The 20,222-nt window shown below is 37.1% G+C and overlaps 2 protein-coding genes across 5 annotated transcripts in view; one reads left to right on the top strand and one right to left on the bottom strand.

Moving 5' to 3' along the window:
- The window catches only part of LOC123864120 (GTPase-activating Rap/Ran-GAP domain-like protein 3), a 219,424-nt gene that overhangs the window by 101,119 nt on the left and 98,083 nt on the right, over window positions 1–20,222 (bottom strand). For 2 of the 4 annotated variants that reach the window (XM_045904364.1, XM_045904362.1), the window contains exon 1: window positions 2,439–3,293. The exons of 1 other annotated variant lie outside the window; for it this stretch is intronic. In XM_045904364.1, the coding sequence (XP_045760320.1) occupies window positions 2,439–2,602 (164 nt within the window). In that variant the 5' untranslated portion in view covers window positions 2,603–3,293. Of the gene's footprint in view, window positions 1–2,438; window positions 3,294–16,963; window positions 16,989–20,222 lie in introns of those variants that run through there. One more of the 4 variants, XM_045904365.1, reaches the window with a different exon arrangement.
- LOC123864153 (ZZ-type zinc finger-containing protein 3) lies at window positions 10,079–11,699 on the top strand. The gene is made up of 2 exons (XM_045904429.1): window positions 10,079–10,252; window positions 10,713–11,699. The coding sequence occupies exon 2, from the start codon at window positions 10,715–10,717 to the stop codon at window positions 11,669–11,671; it is 957 nt and encodes a 318-aa protein (XP_045760385.1). The 5' UTR covers window positions 10,079–10,252; window positions 10,713–10,714; the 3' UTR covers window positions 11,672–11,699.

Genomic DNA, 20,222 nt, shown 5'->3' on the forward strand with positions numbered 1-20,222 from the left:
ACTGCCATAGTTTCACAGAAAGTGTGACGGTAGTTGTGACCTCTGATTGGTCGACTCTCTTTCACTATTTGCTAAAATTGATGATTGCAACAACAATTTTTTCTTTTTTGTAATCAAAAACAGAACACGGACGTCATACAGGTTGACTAATTGCAATCATTTCTGACCGGCTAACATTGTTCCGCTAGTGGCTCAAACTCACTGTCGCAGCAAGAACATGGTAAATTCAGCCAATCACAGCAATTAGAATTGGTTATCACAAATGCACCGATCTAGGAACCGAGAATACACGAACCAGGGCAGATAGAGATGAGAACAATAATATCATACGTAGGAAATCGACGGGGGATCGTTGACAATGATCCTCTTAATTTCTTACCGTAAACTGACTGAATAAAAAATCTTTTTCTGTCTTTAATTATAGATGGATTAATAAATACCCTGATAAATACCATTAATGAAAAAGGGTACTCTTCTCTTTAATATCAAGTCCTATGCTTTGAGCAAAATATCATAACCTTTTAAGAGAAATATTGTTAATGTCATAAAAAATTAAAAATAATCTAATGATGTATATTATGATTTCAATAAACACTAAGATATATCTAGACAGTCGTCATAATACTTAATATTCATGGCAAACAAAACGATGTACCTAATTATAAAAATAAAATTTTACTGGAGAACCAGAAAACTGAATGAAAGCTGTTGAAACTTTACTTAAGTAATTGTACCTTTTTGATCGAAATAATGAACTTTGACTCAATTCAGTACATTTTTTAAGGTCGATTCGCTTGGAAATAAGTTCAATTTTGTATTCTTGGGGCAAACACGTCCAGAATGTCTGGTACACTGTTAGGTCACACCCACACCACCTTCAAGCTTGTAAAAATGGTTCATCGTGACGTATGCAATGTTTTTGTTAAGAAACAAAAGTACCAATCAAGCAGAATGTGTTTCAGTATTGCATGTTGATGATAAATAAAACACGAGTCGCCTATAAATTCAGTACCGTCATAAATCTACGACCCAGAGCCACAAGATTAATTCATTAGCAGTAAGAAGCGTTCAGCAAATTAACTCCCTAATAATACAATTTTTCAGCAAATTAACTACCTAATAATTTGTACAATTTTTCTCAAATTATTATTTATCTTTCAACCCCAGGGAATTATATTTCAAGGACCATCATGATCACTATTTTAATAAGAACAAACACATAAAAATATTTTCAAAAAACGTTATAGGTACAAATGCTAAATAATTATAAGCAACGTTTGTACCTACCTAAACCTGTATTTTGAAATCAGTTGTTCAAAAACACGATGGAATCTCCGGAATAGATAAACTCCCAACTTCAAAATTCGTGTACAAACTAATTTTTTATTTACTGTGTAATGCATTTTTAAGTTGCTCTATGGGCTATGAAGCGGATTAAGTTGGGTGTCTCTTCGAGGGATAGCGTCCGCAACGCGGAAATCCGTCGGTAAACCAACGTAGCCGACATAGACTAGAGGATTAGATTAGCAAGCTGAATTGGCAGTGGGCAGACCATGTGACCTGCAGAATCAATAGTCACTGCCTCTTTCCTGACGCGGACTGTGCCACTGGGGGTTTAGTAGAATCCTGTGACAATACTAGTGAGTCCCACATGCCCATTTTTATGCGGGATGCGTAAGTGCATTAAACACACCGAAAAAAAGGTTTCTGGATCCGGCGCGGCGGTGGAAGCATCCAGTACATCTACTTCAAATAGTAACCTATATATTATGTTCCGCCAATCTTACTAGATGGCACTGGATTACTTTATATCACGTCACTAAGATTTTGACGAAAATAGTGATGCCCTTTAGTTTTCTAATAATGCCACAATTGCTTATGCGTAGCTTCTAAAGACGAGTGGCCTAGTTACAACAGAGCATCTCAATTGATTAATGGAAAGAAGTCAGTAATGAGGAAGAGATGAGGATACTTTCAGGATTTTTTACTATTGGATAATACCTAGAGATGATTTTCGAGATGTGGGTATACAGGCGAATGTTGCGAATCTCATGGAGAGATCGTATTCGGAATACCACCGTGTTGCAAAGAATGGGGAAGTCCATTGAGTTAATCAAATGTGTACAAAGGAGAAAGCTCGAATATCTGGGACATATAATGCGCAACTCAAAATATGACCTACTACAGCTTATAATACAAGGCAAGATAAAAGGCAAACATAGACCTGGCCGTAGACGAACATCCTGGCTTAAGAATCTTCGCCAGTGGTTTAATATGAGTACAAGGTCACTGTTTAGAGTAGCGGTGAACAAAATCCAGTTAGCCTTAATGTTTGCTAACCTCCGATAGGTGATGGCACTAGAAGAAGAAGATGATACCTACTGTCAGATGTTGACTCTCACTCTTCTCTTTTCTTGCGATTAAGGATATCAACTTACATAGCGCTACTGGCTCTCCTGTGCAGCAGTTGCAAGAGGCTGCCGTCGGCTGCCGAGGAGCAGAGGCTCCGGGAGCGCGCACGCCGCTCGCCGCGCTCCCCGCGCTCCCGCCACCGCGTCATCAGCGACTCCAGGCACAGCATGGCGCCACCATCGCACACCATCCGAACCGCTTTACCACTGTGCTTACTCGAATATCCTCTTGTCTTGAACCACACTCCGGCTTAGCTAAGATCTACTGTTTCCAATTTTTTATATAATCAAAGAGTCCTCGGTGATTGTATCAATGACACTTTTAGGCTGCATCTTTCAAAAGATGAAAATGAACAAGTTACAACATCTTTAGACTCCCTGTCTAAATACCTTGCAGTAAAAGCACTTAGCTAAAAGCTAAATTACACGGGCTACCGACTTCGTAAATATTCTTCCACATAACATTCCACAACTTGAATTGTGCCACATTCACCAATAGATTTGTTGTTCAAAAATGGCAATTAACGACTGAGTTTTATAACATAAACAAAACGTTTACCTCGCATAAAAGTCACATTTACCACCAATAAAACGGCTTATTCACATGCCAAATAATATGCAACACTTGGATAACGAGTTGAATTTGGTTAACCGCTCAGAAACAATCGTATTCGAATATAGGGCATAGCCATTACATCACTTTTGATCGTAAACTAGTTAAACGGAAGGCGAAAATGCTCACAGGTTTTAACGTTAAATTAAAAAAGTTTTCAAGTGATTGTAAAAGGGAAGAGATAAAGAAGTTATGTGGAGTTTATGTGTGTAGTTAAAACTTCCCGCGTTTTTGAACGCTGGCAGATGGGTGCCGGTATGCGACTCAGACGGGTGCCACTTCGCGACTGAAAACAACCGTAGAGTTAGACTACAGACCGTATCGTGGAAGCTACGGAGTACGGCGGACACCCAAGTCCTAGCCTCATGTCACCCTCTGAGCTGCCCTTAATACATGGTTTTATTATGCTCACATTTTTATGCCAATGTCGCGCTTCTTTGAACTTTCCATGATAGATGGTGTCGAGCTTCTTGTTAGAAAGAACCATCTGCGTAGTTAACTATCAGCTATTGTTATGTAATGCTTTGTTAGCAAAATAATAATCCTATAATTTTCAGGGAAGATTGTTTACGTATTTATTAGTACCTACGCTATGTACAGCCTTTGTACTGTGTAGAGTGAGTGAGGTGGGCTTTAACGCTATGCGGCATGCGTAAATAAATAAGTTCACTTAGGACAGTTTGCGAAATTATTTAGTGACTAATTCAGTTAGGTACTTATACTTTTCTAGAGTCTACTTACTTACAAATTATGTCTAGTATGTTTGACCTAGTTGTAGCAACGCTGACCCAAGACGGTAACTGGATGGGTGAATGACTTTTACAACTTAAGTGCAAGTGACAAATTAAGTCTGAAGTCACATCAAGTTTGAAATAGGTAATTACCTTGCTTTCCACTTTTGCTGATCTAGGTCTACCTATAAATGTCTGCCTACTATTTACAACTTACTCTACCTAATTATAATACCTAATTATAATACTTTATTATAATTAGGTAGAGATAGGTTGATTCTGTCCTTATTATCGATGTTTAAAATCTCACTGTGTTTAAAATAACTTATACAAACACTTGAGTCGAAAAAGATTAATAACATTCGTATCTACCTATTGCCTTATCTTATATATCTTGACATGTTCTAATAGATAGTTTGTAAAAGCTCATTAATTTACCCTATCAGATGGTGCTGTGCTTTTCGAGAAATAGTTTTGGCACCAACCTTCGCTATAAAGAGGGCATCGACTTTGCCTACGTTTATCGATTTACCGTTCAACATATTTAAACTGAACTAACAAACTGTGAAAATAATGTTTTCGTCTTGAGAATACTTGTTTTATTTTTTATTTAAACTACCGTGAGTGATATCCATTAATAAATATAAATGACTGACGGCTGAAACTCATGTGTTATTCGGAGGATGCCCGACTATAGTTTCCCCGTCCGGGGTTCTTTTTTAATAAGTCTCTGCTCACGCGGCGCCAAGGAGACTAGTCGGGCTTACTCCGACTAAACGTGAGTTCAGCCGACAGACGTTTATATTTATTTCTTACTAGAGGATGCCCGCGGCTTCGCCCCCGTGGATTTCGTTTTTTTTTTAGTCCCGTAGGAACTCTTTGATTTTCCGGGATAAAAAGTAGCCCATGTCCTTCCGTGGGATGTATCCTAAGTCTGTACCAAATTTATTTAAAATCGGATCAGTGGTTGGGCCGTGAAAACGTAGCAGACAGACAGACAGACAAACTTTCACATTTATAATATTAGTACGGATTTCGAAGTAGGTATGGCCACCAAAAGCAAGTGCAAAATAAAAAACCCAATTAAAGTTAAGGCACCCTGCCTCGTTACAGTGATTTGGATGATATTTTTGTTTTATAATTTTTATATTTAAGTATTTTTAACATTTGTGAAAATCTGTATTATTACTTTCTGAATAAACTAAAACACCATATTCAAGTATCAGATAAGTTTTCTCAGAATAAATTAATATAAATTAAAGTTTAATTTCATTTGAAGACTGAAAATGACTTGAAATTCAACTCGTTTACTTAGACAATTGTGTAATACCTGCAAATTACGAGACGCTAAATCCTGAAATAGCGCTGTATGACGGCTGAGGAGTCACGTATTTCATTTGTAGCTCACGATGAATCTCGTTCACGCCGGGGACTGGCGTTAAGCCCGCCCAGGTTCCCTTTACTTGCGAATTGCTTTACAAGTCATATTGATTTTATACAATGCTCTTTTGTGTTTCATAATTAGTAGGTAGTCTTTTTAGGCTTCAATTCTTCAAAAGGAAAAACAGGGATTTCGTCTGTGTTGGTGTTAGCTGTCGAGCGTGCTCTGTCTTTTTGGAGTGTTTTTTTTTTTTTTTGTTAAAACTGACTGGAAAGCGCTCAGATAAGGGGGTGCCGCGCGTACGTATGTCGGCGAGTGCCGGCACAGATGGGGTCCATACTTGTATAGGTTCCCTAACTTGTTACAAATAACTACAAACTTGACATTGGCTAATGTCAAGCCAGACGAGAGAGAGAGAAAAAAGGAAAAACAGAAGCCTTAGGTATAAGATCACTTTGTTGTCTGTCTGTCTATCTGTCTGTCTGTCTGTGTGTGTGTGTTGAATAATCAGTGTTGAAAACTTTATGAAATTATTAAAAAATATGTTAATATTTTAATACCTTGGTATATTTAATTTTCTTTGTTTTTAAATGGGGTTAGCACAAGGCTCTTCATATTGTACTACCGCCCGTCATCTCAGATTTGTGAAAAATACTCGCTGAGCAGGCTTTGTTCTCGGCATATTTTTAATTAATTTATTATTATGAAATCATTGAAAAAGATGATAACAATATTTTAATAGGTACTTAGCTATATTTAATTTTCTTTGTTTTTAAATGGGGTTAGCACAAGGCTCTTCATTTTGTACTAACAACCGCCCGTCATCTCAGATTTATGAAAAATACTCGCTGAGCTGGCTTTGTTCTCGTCATATTTTTAATTAATTTACTACCAGTAATAATTACTAATAGGGTCCGAGGTTTTATCCGGGCACGTACCTACCTATCTGTAACTTTCCAAAATTATGCGTGTTTTATGCAATAAGATATTTATTGTTTGGTGAAGGCAAACATAAAGTGTGTGAAGTCTGTTTTTGTTCTTAGCCAGCGTGCTCGACTACGGTAAACAAAGCTTAAACCGTTCTCATTCTGAAAGAAGACGTGCTCAGTAGTGGGCCGGTGATGGGTTGAGATGATGATAATAACTGATAATAATATGTATTTGTCACCTACTTTCCTACTTTAATTATATTTCATCTATTCGAGCTACTTAGGAAAAATTAGGAAAAACCTAACTAGATACTTACCTACCTACATTTGGGTCGTTGGGTAAAAACAAGAATTTATATTCTCTCGAACCATACAGAGAACCTACAGTCCACTCTCTCAGTTTGTGGTTAGTAAAGCACCTGAGCGTTGAGTTACCTACCTACTTACATTGTGCTTTTGTACACGAACTGGCCAGCAACGTACCTAGGTAACGTGAGATAACCACACGCTGACCACTTTGAAGTTTTGTTTATGTAGAGACTCGATTTTTTTATATGGACAACGCAGATACCCGTTACTTTGTCAGACTGTAATAAAAAACCAGCCAAGTGCGAATCAGGCTCGCGCACCGAAGGGTTTCGTGCCTTGGAAGGATAATATATAAGAATAATATTTTATAGTAATAGACATGGAGTATAGATGAGTATTCTAATTAAATTATGCGACCGATACAAATATAAAAGCGAAAGGTAAAAGATTTCGTAAACGTACTTACATAGTAGATACGATACATACCTTAAACATTCATGACAAAATTAAAAAAAAAACTAATAGGTGCCTAACGCAGCTAACAATAAAAGCTAAAGTGAGTTTAAGTCAGGAACCGCTATTCAAAGTCAGCGCTTTATCGAATCCGCAAAGGGACAATGAATGGGAACGAGTACAATTTTCCAAGAATTTCGAGGAAGAAGTTAGTCGCCGAATCCACATTAACTTCGGAAAGCTTCAAAATGGAAATGTCTACTTGTCTAAAATTCCTCAATGCCCGAAAAGTGAAGATCATGTACCTAAGTCTCATTGCGTGTTGCATGTGATGAATTACGGATCAGTGACATGATCGCTAACTACGGACGGGTCTGGATTTTTTGCCGCTCTTAGATATACTCGTAACCGTTCGCTGCTCAGGAGTGGGCTTCTTAAGAAAAATCAGAGTCACTTAGAGAGTGTTAGAGAAAGCTATGCTCAAAGTTTCTCTACCAGACTAATCGACATAGCTCAACGGTTTACGAAGCTGAAGTATCAATAGGCGGGACGTAGTTCGAAGACATAGTTCAAAGAATCGATAGTTGGGATCCCAAGAAGTTGAAATGGCGCTCTCGTACCAGAAACTATAGGTGGATAGACGGTCATCAAAGAATCGCAGTAGGCTGCTAGATTAATATGGTGCAAGACGCGGCGTATGGAAGTTCATTCTAGAGACCCATGTCCAGCAGTGGACGCTGTACTATTTGTCACGTGATTCATGAAAAGATTTGCGTCGATTATACTCGTTTCAGTCAATGATCTTATTGCGGATCCTTCGCTCAAATCTGAAGGTGCTTTCACTGTCGCTTGATTGTTAGATCAATTAGGGCCGAGTACACTAGGGAATTAGTACTTCGTGAGTCGGCACGCAATACGAGTGGTCACGCTGGGCCAACGATCTCCAGAATAATAAAATTGGTCAAACAAATATCTCGGATGTATACATGGATTTTCCTAGCTTTTCATACTACACGATACAAACAAGTAGAAAACAAAAGTATATCTCTAAAGTAATAAATAATTTAATTTATTCCCATTGAAATACTATGTACCTACTAAATGTTTTTCCTTCATTATTGTGATTTTTGAAAATAGTAATAGAATACTTACTAGGAGTAAGAACGAAAAAATATTAATTATGACTAACATTATGTTTTATAGATAGGTGGAAACAAATTATCGGACTCGGCTGATGTATGATGGGATCTGGATAATACATAATACTACACTGAAATGTGCAAACTATCGGACTTAGGTTGCGGACGTAACCTTGAGCTCCGAGAGATACTTACCTATCTGTCGCGGCCGTAGAGTTAAAAGTGGTGGCTTACGGACGCGTCCCATAGTTTGTTCCGCCCTTATCAAAGGACTGATTTTTCAATCGCCAGATAAACTTTATCTGATGATTGATGAAACAAATATTTCCTAAACAAAATCCGTCAAAACCTTTTTATTCCTCAGATAAAAGTTTTTGACGATTGAAAAATTAGCCCATAATAAAACATTTTCCTGACACTCAAAGATATAGCCATCAAAGGAAAGATCTAGGTATGTTTTCCTCTGATATTTGTAGACTGCAATACGTATGGAAATGAGGATGTAATAAAAGACAGCAACCGAAATCCGAATCATCTCCCCATGTATTTATATTTATGGAGCTTCATATTGGCTATTTCAATACATATTGCTTTTCAAATTGTCGACGTATTCAATTGCGATATTTGATTTATTCCTTGTCTTGTTGCAGAGTAGATTTTTCTTATTATAGCTATATAACTTAAGGTACATTTGAAAACCGTATTTGAAATCATTGATTTTATGTTTAACGGCCATTTAGCGGCCATCATCTAATGGTGGAACTTAAACTGCTTCAGTGAAATCCAAAATAATAGATAATATTTTCAGTACCTACATTAAACAGCCCAAAATTGTAGACCCCCGTAAAAATGTCAATTTTTATGTTAGAACTTTATGAATACCATAGAATAATTTCTGTAGAATTAAAATTTGGCGCGGACTTTACTTACGAAAATATAATAGGTATTCTAAAACGGAACTTCCGCGGCTCGCTTATTTTGAAATTTGGACGTTTTCATAATGAAAAACTTGATCCTAACTTTCGTTCCGTTTGAAAGTTAAAACCCGTTTTATGTTGGTAACTTTTGCATAATATGACTTGACAAAGCGTAGAGAAGACATTGGCATTTGCCCAACTTTGTCTAGAAAGTTCTTAGAAAGTTCTCGACACTCATTGCCTAAAGTAGGTACATATTATATCTACCTATTTACCTATTTGAATTTCGCGTTTAAGTCCCATTTGTCTCTACTAGTTGTAGGCTAGGTACAACATGTACCTATTACCCATCAGAGAGCCATTTTAGACCTGTTTTAGATATAAATATTAAGTACTTAATACTAATTATAATGAAAGGCATGGATTTGATTTGCAGTTCGCTCCAGCAATGTGCGGGACTGCAATTTAAAAATACAATACTTAGGCAGGCCTTAAAAATCTTTCTAGGTACTTAGGTACCTATTTCATTCTAAAATAGGTACCCAAGTACTTCTTATTAAATTTAATTTTTATAATTAAGTTCAGACACATCACACAAACACACAACGGCACTTCCGTTGTGTGCTGTGTCTTAACCATAAGGACTGGGAGGAATATAATACATTCAAGCTAAGAATGGGGATGGCATTCCGCCATATTGAAATTCATAAGCTGTCGTTGGCTAAGCAGGTTGCAAAGCTGAAGGCTGAAGTGGCAATATTATGATTTATGATGATGATTTTAAAACGTGATACAGTCATGATACAGTAGTATTATTTCAATGGTAAAATGTGCTGTGATAAGTGAATAGTAGTGACATCTATTGCAAATTAGTTAAATTATAGAGGGCGTTGTTAGTAGTGTGGTAAAAGTCTACCTGACGGTGGTTATCAAAAACTTGTTTACAAATTACAAGGCTGTTTCTGCACGCACGGACAGATGGCGTTACTCTATATGCTTCGTTTGTACTTTATAATATACATTTTAAACAAAATGATCTGAACTTCAAATCCTTAAAATTACACGTACAGTAAAATAATAAAATTATACAAAAAATATCTATCAAATCTATGATTAAAATATACAGTATGTCACTGACAGTAATACGATTTTGACGTCCAACGTTTGACTTTGACAAGTAATATTTGACATTCTATTTATTGATTTGTTTCTAATTTGTTTGAAGGTTTGAAGTTCAAATCAAAGATGTGATTTTGTGAAGCAAATATCTAACATAACATAGGTTTTAAAACCAGAATTCCCAAGAATTCTATAATCAATTATACTCACCGGCTACACCAGCCCTCCAACGAAGTACTCCTGTATTCAGGTTTGCATTTTTTGTGTTGTACACTGTTCAGCTTATTCTTTATTTTTACACTCAGTTTTTTTGGACTGCCGGTTATTTTGAAATTGGACATCATTTACTACAGTTTTTCTAGTCTTTCATACTATTATTTGCTTGCTGACCTGCCCTGGCTACGCCCGAGTATTGTCTCTAAATTATAAAGAAAACATTAGGTAAATTTCTAGTTTCTAGAGACAGTAGTATACCTAAGCTATACGTTGATATTATGTGAGTCAGTTCGTTCGTGCTTTGTTTGCGTGAATTTCGGTTTTTGAAAGACACTGCTAGAATATCTCCTTAAATTATTACTCAGAAAGGACTTATTTTAAATTTCTACATCCACTAGCTTAGGTTGTCTTATGTGTTCTGTCAGTCAGTTTTGTATTGTTTACTGTAGGTGAAGAAAATTTCATACAATAAATTTCAATTTTATACTTTCCAGACATGGAAGAGTCCCAGGAAACACCCGACTATGATGGTGAATTTGCATTTGAAACAGATCACTTAGCAATAAGAGGAAACAAGGATTACAGTGAATTATTGAAATACATTATTCAATTAGAAGCTCAGAAAATAAATGCTCTTCATGACATTGAAAACTTGTGCGAGACACAGAACAAAGCTTTAGAAGACCCAGTAGGGTTTGTTCAGGATTTACAATGTGGTAAAGTTAACTTTCCACCTCACCAGAAGATAGAGGATTTACCAGTGATTGACTGGAGTTCATACGGGATTGACACTGATATCGAGAATGACTATAAACCAACTAAAGAGGAACTGGAATCTGCCACAAAAGTTAGAGGACGAATATTCACAGATAGCAAGCCAGAAACATTCAACCAACTGTGGTCATGCGAAGAGCAAAAACGGCTGGAAGAGTTGTTGGAAATATATCCTGAAGAACTTGTAGAAGCAAAGAGATATAAAAAAATAGCCAATGCCCTCGGGACAAGAACACCTGTACAAGTAATGAGCAGAATACAAAAGTATTTTGCAAAGTTAGCCAAAGCTGGCTTGCCTATACCTGGACGAGCACCAAAGCGGGTAGGGAAGGACAAAACCAGGTCATTTTTCTTCAAGAAATCTACATTCTTTCCCCAACTTCATGTCCCAGTTAAAATGGAGGACCCTTATGACAGCAGTGAGACCCAGGATGGAACATCACTAAATATAAAATCTGGAAACAAGTCCATGTTAGAATTGTTAAAAGCAGCTAAGGAGCAGAGGTTGTTGGATGAGACGCTGCCAGTTTATCAAACAAAGACTATGTGTGTAGGTTGTCAAAAGACAGGCTTTCTTGGTGCAAGGTGGACAGATAATGCTGGGACAGACTTTTGTACTGACTGTATTGTTAAACTTTTACCTGCTGAAAAACTGATACCTATTAGACAACCTGTTTAAATTCAATAAATGCTTATTACTTAATATTTATAATTTTAGTCACATTATTATAGCATTGATTGATTCTGATGTTTTTGTCTAAAGTATATCTGCATCTTGTTCTTTTTTAATATTGCTAAGAAAATAGAAATTGAATCTTAATTTTAATAGTAGGTATCTAACACTATGCACAAGACCGGCACCTAAAGTTATGAGGTTTGACAGGTTTAAATTAAGTTTGTCTGTCCTTTTCTTATTACATTGGTAAGAGAAAGATGGGAATACTCTAAAATTTAGTTGCTATCAGAATCAGTACCATTACATAAGTTTAATCCTACATGTTAAACAAAGAAAGCACATCAATTATTATTATAATACTACTTACTAAAAAATATAATAATTAACTTTCAAAGAAACATGACACAAATTGTTTTAGTTTAGATGGGCAAACTGTACTAATCAGGCTAAAAATTTTCCCCATAGAATTGTAAACCTTTTTCTATGGGTCTGAATTTAGTCTGTATCCATATTTTTTTCATCAAAATTACTTACTAACATTCAGAATTGGCTGAGTGAGATATTATGAAGATTATCTATTGAGAAAAAACCAACATTCAACTAAATACATTTTTAAAAGGCCACTCCATATCAACCATACAATGTGTACACTGCCAGTATTCTTGTCAAAACTACCCCACTTTGAGCACAAAAAACGTTTACAACACACAACACATACGAAACCACAAATCCGACTAAAGCAATAAGGCAAAATCTGATATAGTTGGGGAAAAACAAGATTCTAATGGAGCGATCGTGCAATACTGGGTATTCGCCGCGAGTGGTGATGAACCACTGGATCGGAACAGTGAACACGGCCGCACTCCGCTGCCGTACCCCCTAGTCTAGATATCTACAGATAGACAGGGTTGTGACCAAGATATCAAGCGTGATTAACTTTTTAGATGTACTTGCGCAGTCATCGTCACTTGTATATTTAAAAACTAGAGGATGCCCGCGGCTTCGCTCGCGTGGATTTCGGTTTTTTTAATCCCGTAGGAACTCTTCAGTTTTCCGGGATAAGTAGCCTATGTCTTTCCCCGGAATGTATCCTAAGTCTGTACCAAATTTCACTTAAATCGGTTCAGTGGTTGGGCCGTGATAACGTAGCAGACAGACAGACAGAAAGACAGACAGACACACTTTCGCATTTATAATATTAGTATGGATTGTAACAATTTGGTGTGCATAACATGCAGAAATCGGTCAAGTGCGAGTCGGACTCGCACGCAAAAGAAACACTATTTTTAATTTTCATGGCGGCCATTTTGTAATTCTTATTTTTAGTTTGTGTTTTGAGCGGCAATAGTAAAAATACATATTCTGTGAAAATTTCAACTCTCTACCTAATAAGGTTCACGAGATACAGCCCGTTGACAGACAGACGGACAGCGAAAAATTAGTAATAGGGTTCCATTGCGTATGTAAGAAAAAAATATTCTTCGTACGATACTGGTTGTGTAGCACAAGTTACTTAATTGGTATACAATTAAATAGCTGGTCGCTGTATACAAAGAATAAAATGTATTCGTACGTACCTAACTGATTTCGTAGTAAGACAAATATTCTTCCCACGAAACTGGTTACGTAGCGCCTGGTTAGGTAGGTCGCGTAAGGGGTCTTGCAGTGTTTTTTGCGTATAGGTAATGCTGATTTCCAAAAATTATCGCTAATTGTGGTAACTTTGCTCATTCTGAAGCCAAGTCAAGGACTACGATTTCACCTGGTGGTAAGTGATGATGCAGTCTAAGATGATAGCGGGCTTTATTACTACAATGCGGACTAATCTGGTAGGGGTATGGTTGCAGTTATATTAAACTCTTCTTGGTTTCTACGTAGCATCATACCGTGGATACCTTAACACTAATGTTAAAGTTAGCTAAAATCAGGTTTCGGTCGGTGGTAATAGTCTAGTGGTTAAACATCGGCCTCCTACTCGGGATTCGATCTCGGGCATGCACCTCAGAGTTATGTGCGAATATCTTGATTTAACGGTGAAGGAAAACTTCGTGGGGAAGCCTGCATGCCTGAGAGTTTTCTCCATAATGTTCTCAAAGGTGTGTGAAGTCTGCCGATCCGCACTTGGCAAACCCCTTTCAATCTGACAGGAGACCCGTGCTTAGTAGTGAGTCGGCTATGGATTGATGAGACTCAGGTAACTTGAACATTACACCAGGGCATAATAATGTGCAAGCGGTGTAGTAGACAACTAACCTTGAGTGTCCGACCCTTGTCAATTTGTCACTCAATGTTAGCCAAGCGAATAGAAGAAATTGCTTCAATGAAAACACTCTTAGTTGCTTTGCCAAAACCAATTTTCGTTAGATTGGTAACACATATGTACTTAACCGTGCTATCATGTTTATTTGTCTGCTAGCAGATTCAAGGTTGTAGCAGGTATTTTAAATCTAATGACTGTTTTAGGGTTCTGGATCTCCAGCAAAAAAAGGAGCTCTTATAAGATCATTTCGCTGTCTATCAAGTCTCGTCAAGGGTATCAAAACCTGTTGGGTACTTCCCGTTGACCTAGTATCATGAAATTTGGCTTGGCAGGTAGCAATGTAGCTCAAGTAAAGGGAAAAATTGGACAGCCGTAAAAAATAAATATTTTGCAAAGGGTTAGATTAACAGTGACTTTCATACCAATTCGCACAATATACTCGTATTATTATGTAGTTCATATTGACAGAGTTCTACTATTTTATTTTTTACCTAAATGTTACAGGCCTATAAAATGGGGAGTCAATCATAGAACATTGTAGAATGATCTACATTTTCGAAAGTAACAAGGAATTGAAAGTAAAGAATTCGTAATAACTAAAACCTGTTGATTATGATTTTTAAATCTGCTAGAAAAATTTAATATTCAACCACAGCATTCCGCAAAAAAAGCCGACCAAAGAGTTTCCTCTTAATTGCTAAGTCAAGCAGCATTAAGCTCGGCCTTAAAGTGCCACAGCGGTGATTGCATTCGTTTGTTCCCACATTCTTTCGCGCTGCTTGCAGTTTCCACTTTTCCGTTAACGTACACACCGTCTCTTAGATTATGAACTTTAATTACTACTACTACTATACTCTATCCACGGAGAGAAGTTAGTATAAGGCTCTCTTTGTTACATAATCCCATACCAAAGACTCAGTGGGCGTTATTTATTTTGAGTCGCCAACCAATCACAAACGAAACTAGGTATGGTATAGGCTTTCGAATGTTTTTTGAAAATATTTTCGAATTGAATTTCGAATGTTTTTTGAAAACATGTTTATGATTGGTTGGCCATTCAAAATGGTTAACGCCCACTGAGTTTTGTGTCTTTGTCGTCTATATGGGATTACGTAACAGAGACAACCCTGTACTAACTTCTCGCGGTGGATATAGTATAGTACTGATACATTATATCGTTGACCTCGGCATCTCACTAAAAAATTCTTGGTACCTATAAGTTCCGATATCTTACTTGCCATGGTCCAAGAATGAAAGTTGAAGTAAATCTATGGAGAAGTACCTACGACGCAACCTTTGCCTTGTACCTAAGTCGAATTAATTTTCTAAACAATATATCGAACATCCACACACCGTCTCTTAGATTATGAACTTTAATTACTACTACTACTATACTCTATCCACGGAGAGAAGTTAGTATAAGGCTCTCTTTGTTACATAATCCCATACCAAAGACTCAGTGGGCGTTATTTATTTTGAGTCGCCAACCAATCACAAACGAAACTAGGTATGGTATAGGCTTTCGAATGTTTTTTGAAAATATTTTCGAATTGAATTTCGAATGTTTTTTGAAAACATGTTTATGATTGGTTGGCCATTCAAAATGGTTAACGCCCACTGAGTTTTGTGTCTTTGTCGTCTATATGGGATTACGTAACAGAGACAACCCTGTACTAACTTCTCGCGGTGGATATAGTATAGTACTGATACATTATATCGTTGACCTCGGCATCTCACTAAAAAATTCTTGGTACCTATAAGTTCCGATATCTTACTTGCCATGGTCCAAGAATGAAAGTTGAAGTAAATCTATGGAGAAGTACCTACGACGCAACCTTTGCCTTGTAGGTACCTAAGTCGAATTAATTTTCTAAACAATATATCGAACATCCACAGTAAAAAGCTAAGCTGATTCCTAGTTCCATGCGAATATCAATTAGATCTTGTTTTTACAAATGGCGTAATACAGACAGGCGTGTTTAATCCATCCAAGGCACAATTAATTAGTGGAATACCTAACTCTGACCACTGCTCTGTTTAACAATTTTACCAATTAGAAAGCTGCCAAACCATTTTTACAAGGGCCACCCCTCCTTTATAACGGTAGGTAGGTAAGGCTCGGGCTTTTAGGCTCGTGAATTTGGTAGGGTTTAATAGGCGGACAAGATGAAATTGGGAAAACGAAGATTTGCATTTTAAATTAGACGAAATTAAAAAATATTTTAATTTGGAAACCCTAGCCTCCCTAGACTCTTTTTGTGTCTGTAACCGATCGTTTTAATAAGCCTGCGAAAGTATTTTAATTCAACGGCCAATCGAGTCCAATAAAATTGTCGTTCTCCGTTTGTAATTGCAAATTTTCGCTTCGCATACAAATACGCTGTAAGCTTCAACTGATAGCGTGAGGATAATAATTGGACTGGTAGCTATCGTTGTTTACTCTGCACTATTGAAATTCGCAAACGGATATACCGGTATTGATTAAATTAGGTAGGCGCTTACTCGTATATGGCTTAAAGTACCTCAAAATTTGGGAGGATTACATTACTTGAAACCTTCAGGTATCAATATCAGGTATAAACCTTCAGATATTTAAAGTAAAAAAAAAAGGATATTAGCCATGCTTATCATGACTAATACTCTTCTTTCCCTCTAACTTAGCGTGAGCTTGGCTAGGAGTAGGCGCGACGAAAGTGCAACGAATGGGGTCTGGACCCCTGACCTTTCGGATTTCGGTCCGCTCCTATAATCGTTGAGATATTGAAGCTTTAGATGATTGGACTCAGTTACGTGATCTGGACGTCACACTAACCGTCCGTGCTTCAAGCCATTTACTTTTGCTTTGCCATTTGCTTCATCAATCAAAAGATGCACGCTGCATTTGCAAAGCATTGTGTTTCTCGTTTCATCTATTTTGTGGGAATCCAATAATTTTATTTGCGTGCAGTGCCTGTTGCTTTTACTATTATTATAAAGCGATCTACAGCGGTCACTATGTGAACTTTAGTGTCTAGCTGCTATGCAAACAAACTTACCAAATTCCAGTTTTGTTGTGGTGCACTGAAATTAATATTGAGACTGTTAATTTAGGTAGAGAAAATTAATCCTATATTAATTAAGGTACCTAAGTGTTACCCAGGCAGGCGCAGAAGAGTCGGTCGGCTAAAAAACTCGTTGGTTTGGGGAGGATGCAAAACGCATTGGTAGATTAACAAGTTAGAAAACGAGTGCAAATAATAGAGGTCATTATAGGATGCTTCTAGAGTAGTTACGGACATACAAAGGGCCGAAGTGTTGTTGATGCAATGATGACTGAGAAATTTTTTCAGGTTTAAAAAATCTTGACGTTTCGAAAATAGTAGTAGATATAATAGTAATAGTAGTAGTACTTATTTACCTGCAAAATCAAGACTAGGTATAAGTATTTATAGATAGATGTCTACGTATTTTTCTATAGCTGTTAAATTGAATAGAGCTACTTTCCAAAATTCAATGCTTGTAGCAATGGGTATAGCGAAAGAGTTTTGGATATATTTCAGTGTCATTTATAACAAGTTTCTCTACTTTTCTCATTCCATATTTGTAGGTACATTCACGTTCCTATTTCTATTATTTTATAAAACATATTATTTGGTATTACATTGTTAAGTTGAAAATAATAATAATAATTACTGACCTACCTATTTAATTTTATCGATCATTCTTGCTTTGATTTTGGTAGGTACCTACTTGTACTTATTACTTTAACACGGCAAGTTAAATAAAAGCTTATAAAAACCAAACGGATATAGGTCAAAGGTAATACAATACTAGCTATTAATTACTACCGCTTGGGGACAAAAATGTATTTCCTAAAGTTAAGAATTTATCATACTCTATGTATTTGTCTAAAAACTGAAAAGATGCTGACAAAGGAAAAGACTGACAAATGGTTTTAGGCACTATTGTATAAACACTAAGCCCTAGGGTAATTCCTTTGTTCGGAACAACACAAAGCATAGTGACACACAAGAAGCACAGCGTCGCATAAATCACCAGCTGAATCCCTATTAGTGAAATGATGCTTCATAAAATCCTTTGTACGGCAAACTATGGAACTTTGTTTAATATCTCCGCGTGTAACGAACCAAGTGTAAATAATTACTGCGGGTAGTTTATATAATGATAGTAAAAAAACCGGTCAAGTGCAAGTCTGACTTGCACACGAAGGGTTCCGTATTATAAAAGGCAAACACTTGAATTTTGTTTTAATTTTCATGAAGGCCATTTTGAATTTTGTATTACTTGTTGTTATAGCAAACAATACAAATACACATTCTGTAAAAATTCCAACTCTACCTATTGCGGTACTAGATACAACCCGCTGACAGACAGACGGACACGGAACGGAAGCCTAGTAGTAGACATCTGCAACACACCACCCACCCAACGCCACACGACATACATAGGTAATTCTACACGTTTCGTAGCGAACTGCTACGATTTTCGTAGCTCGCTCGCTACTCGCTACGAACATCAACTTCAAATCAAGACAATTTTTCGTGAAGTCCTCGGTGACCTGGGTAGCCTGCTTGGATTCTAGGGTGAGCTCGGCTGACTGGAGTGATCCAGCGGCAGATCCACTCGGTTCTGAAAAGTCCTTATACGTTGTATAGAAACTTACATGCCTATACAGGGTGTTTGGTAATTAGTATATAATGACGACACGTATCCAAGCTACTTTGATCTGATAAATACAATGCTGAAGTAAAATGACCAAATAAAATTATAAAAATTTCCATACAAAATTTTAAATTTTTTTATGACCAAGTTTTCATGGCCCTTATGTGCCCTAAGTCACTGAGATCGTTGGCCTCGGCCTATTTAAAGATGGTCAATGATCTCAGTGAGTTAGGGCACGTTAGGGTCATGAAAACTTTGACATAATTACGCTTACTTGGATGGGGAGTATTATTAACATGATAAATTAAAAAAAAATCAATCAACTTCAAGACTGATTTTTTTTAGACCCAACGGTTTGAGTTGTACGTGAATATGTCAGTCAATCAACTTATTCTGATGTAAAGAAGATTGCTATTTGTACCAGGCCACCACCTTATGCAAAAGCCGGGCACACTTACTACTTAAATTACTCCGTAACCCGTTCGGGTCTTAAAACAATAATAAATAATTAATATTCCTTTTGTCTCTGAAACTGAAAACCTTTGCGCAACTGTGGAATAGTAACAAGCACATATATACTAGCTATAATAGTACTTATTATTATTAGAGGGAGAGAGACCGCGAGGGCTAGACCTTCGTTGTTTTATAAAAGCTGAAAATTTATCTACGTATTGTCCCCAACACAACGAGGAGCGATCGGGAACTATGAAGTTTGGATCATGGTAGCTTTGGGAGATAACAGGTAACAAAAGTATAAAAAATATTACGTCAGAGTATAAAGTCATTATTTTTTATATTTTCTTCGTCATGCATTGCCAGAAACTATCTCGTGGCAACCCCCTGCCAGACACCCTTAAAGTTTAATAAGAAAATATGAAAAAATTAGACTTTATATAGGTACTTTGACGTAAGATTTTTTACAACTTTGTTACCTTATTCTCCCGAAGCGACCATGATCCAAACTTCATAGTCGCTGATTGTCCCTCCCTGTGTTGAAGATTTCAGCTTTTATGAAATAACGAAGGTATGGCCCTCGCGGGCGGCGCTTAGTTCTTTATGCTGTTACCGCTGTAACTCATACAGAAAAGGAAATAGGAAACATCTGTTTCGTAAAACAGTGTTATTACGCATCGCCGCCCCACTTGATAGATTCTTGTACGTTCTGGCTCATCTGCATCAGTTGGAGCTCTTTATGCGTAAAATTATAGCCGTAGTTTTACTGATATTAAAAAATTCGGCCAAGTGCGAGTTGGATTTGAGAACTAAGGATTCCGTACCCTCGTACAAGGGTAATAAGAGGGTCCCGTTGGCACCTTTCGGGTACGGAACCCTTATTCGTAGTGGATGGCTAGCATGCTACGTCTCGTACGCTACGCTTCGTAGCGGTTCGCTACGAAACGTATAGAGGTGAATTATTTTAGAATGTGGGTGTGAAATAACCGCTTTAATTACAACTCTTGCTCTTAGTATGAGATTTTACATTTCACAACGTTGATAGGATTCGAGCGTCGAAAAAAGAAATACTTCTGCATCGAAGTAAAATGGACCTTTACTACCTTGGTTCAAGGCTCAAGCTCGACCAGCATCCACAGCTATTGCTCCATGCGGAAACCTGGTGGAATTAAATCGATG

The sequence above is a fragment of the Maniola jurtina genome, chromosome 4, assembly GCF_905333055.1.
Source record: "Maniola jurtina chromosome 4, ilManJurt1.1, whole genome shotgun sequence".
In the NCBI taxonomy this organism is placed as follows: domain Eukaryota; kingdom Metazoa; phylum Arthropoda; class Insecta; order Lepidoptera; family Nymphalidae; genus Maniola; species Maniola jurtina.

Coding starts and splice junctions, on each gene's coding strand:
- LOC123864153 (XM_045904429.1), top strand. CDS start 10,715: ATGGAAGAGTCCCAGGAAACACCCGACTATGATGGTGAATTTGCATTT.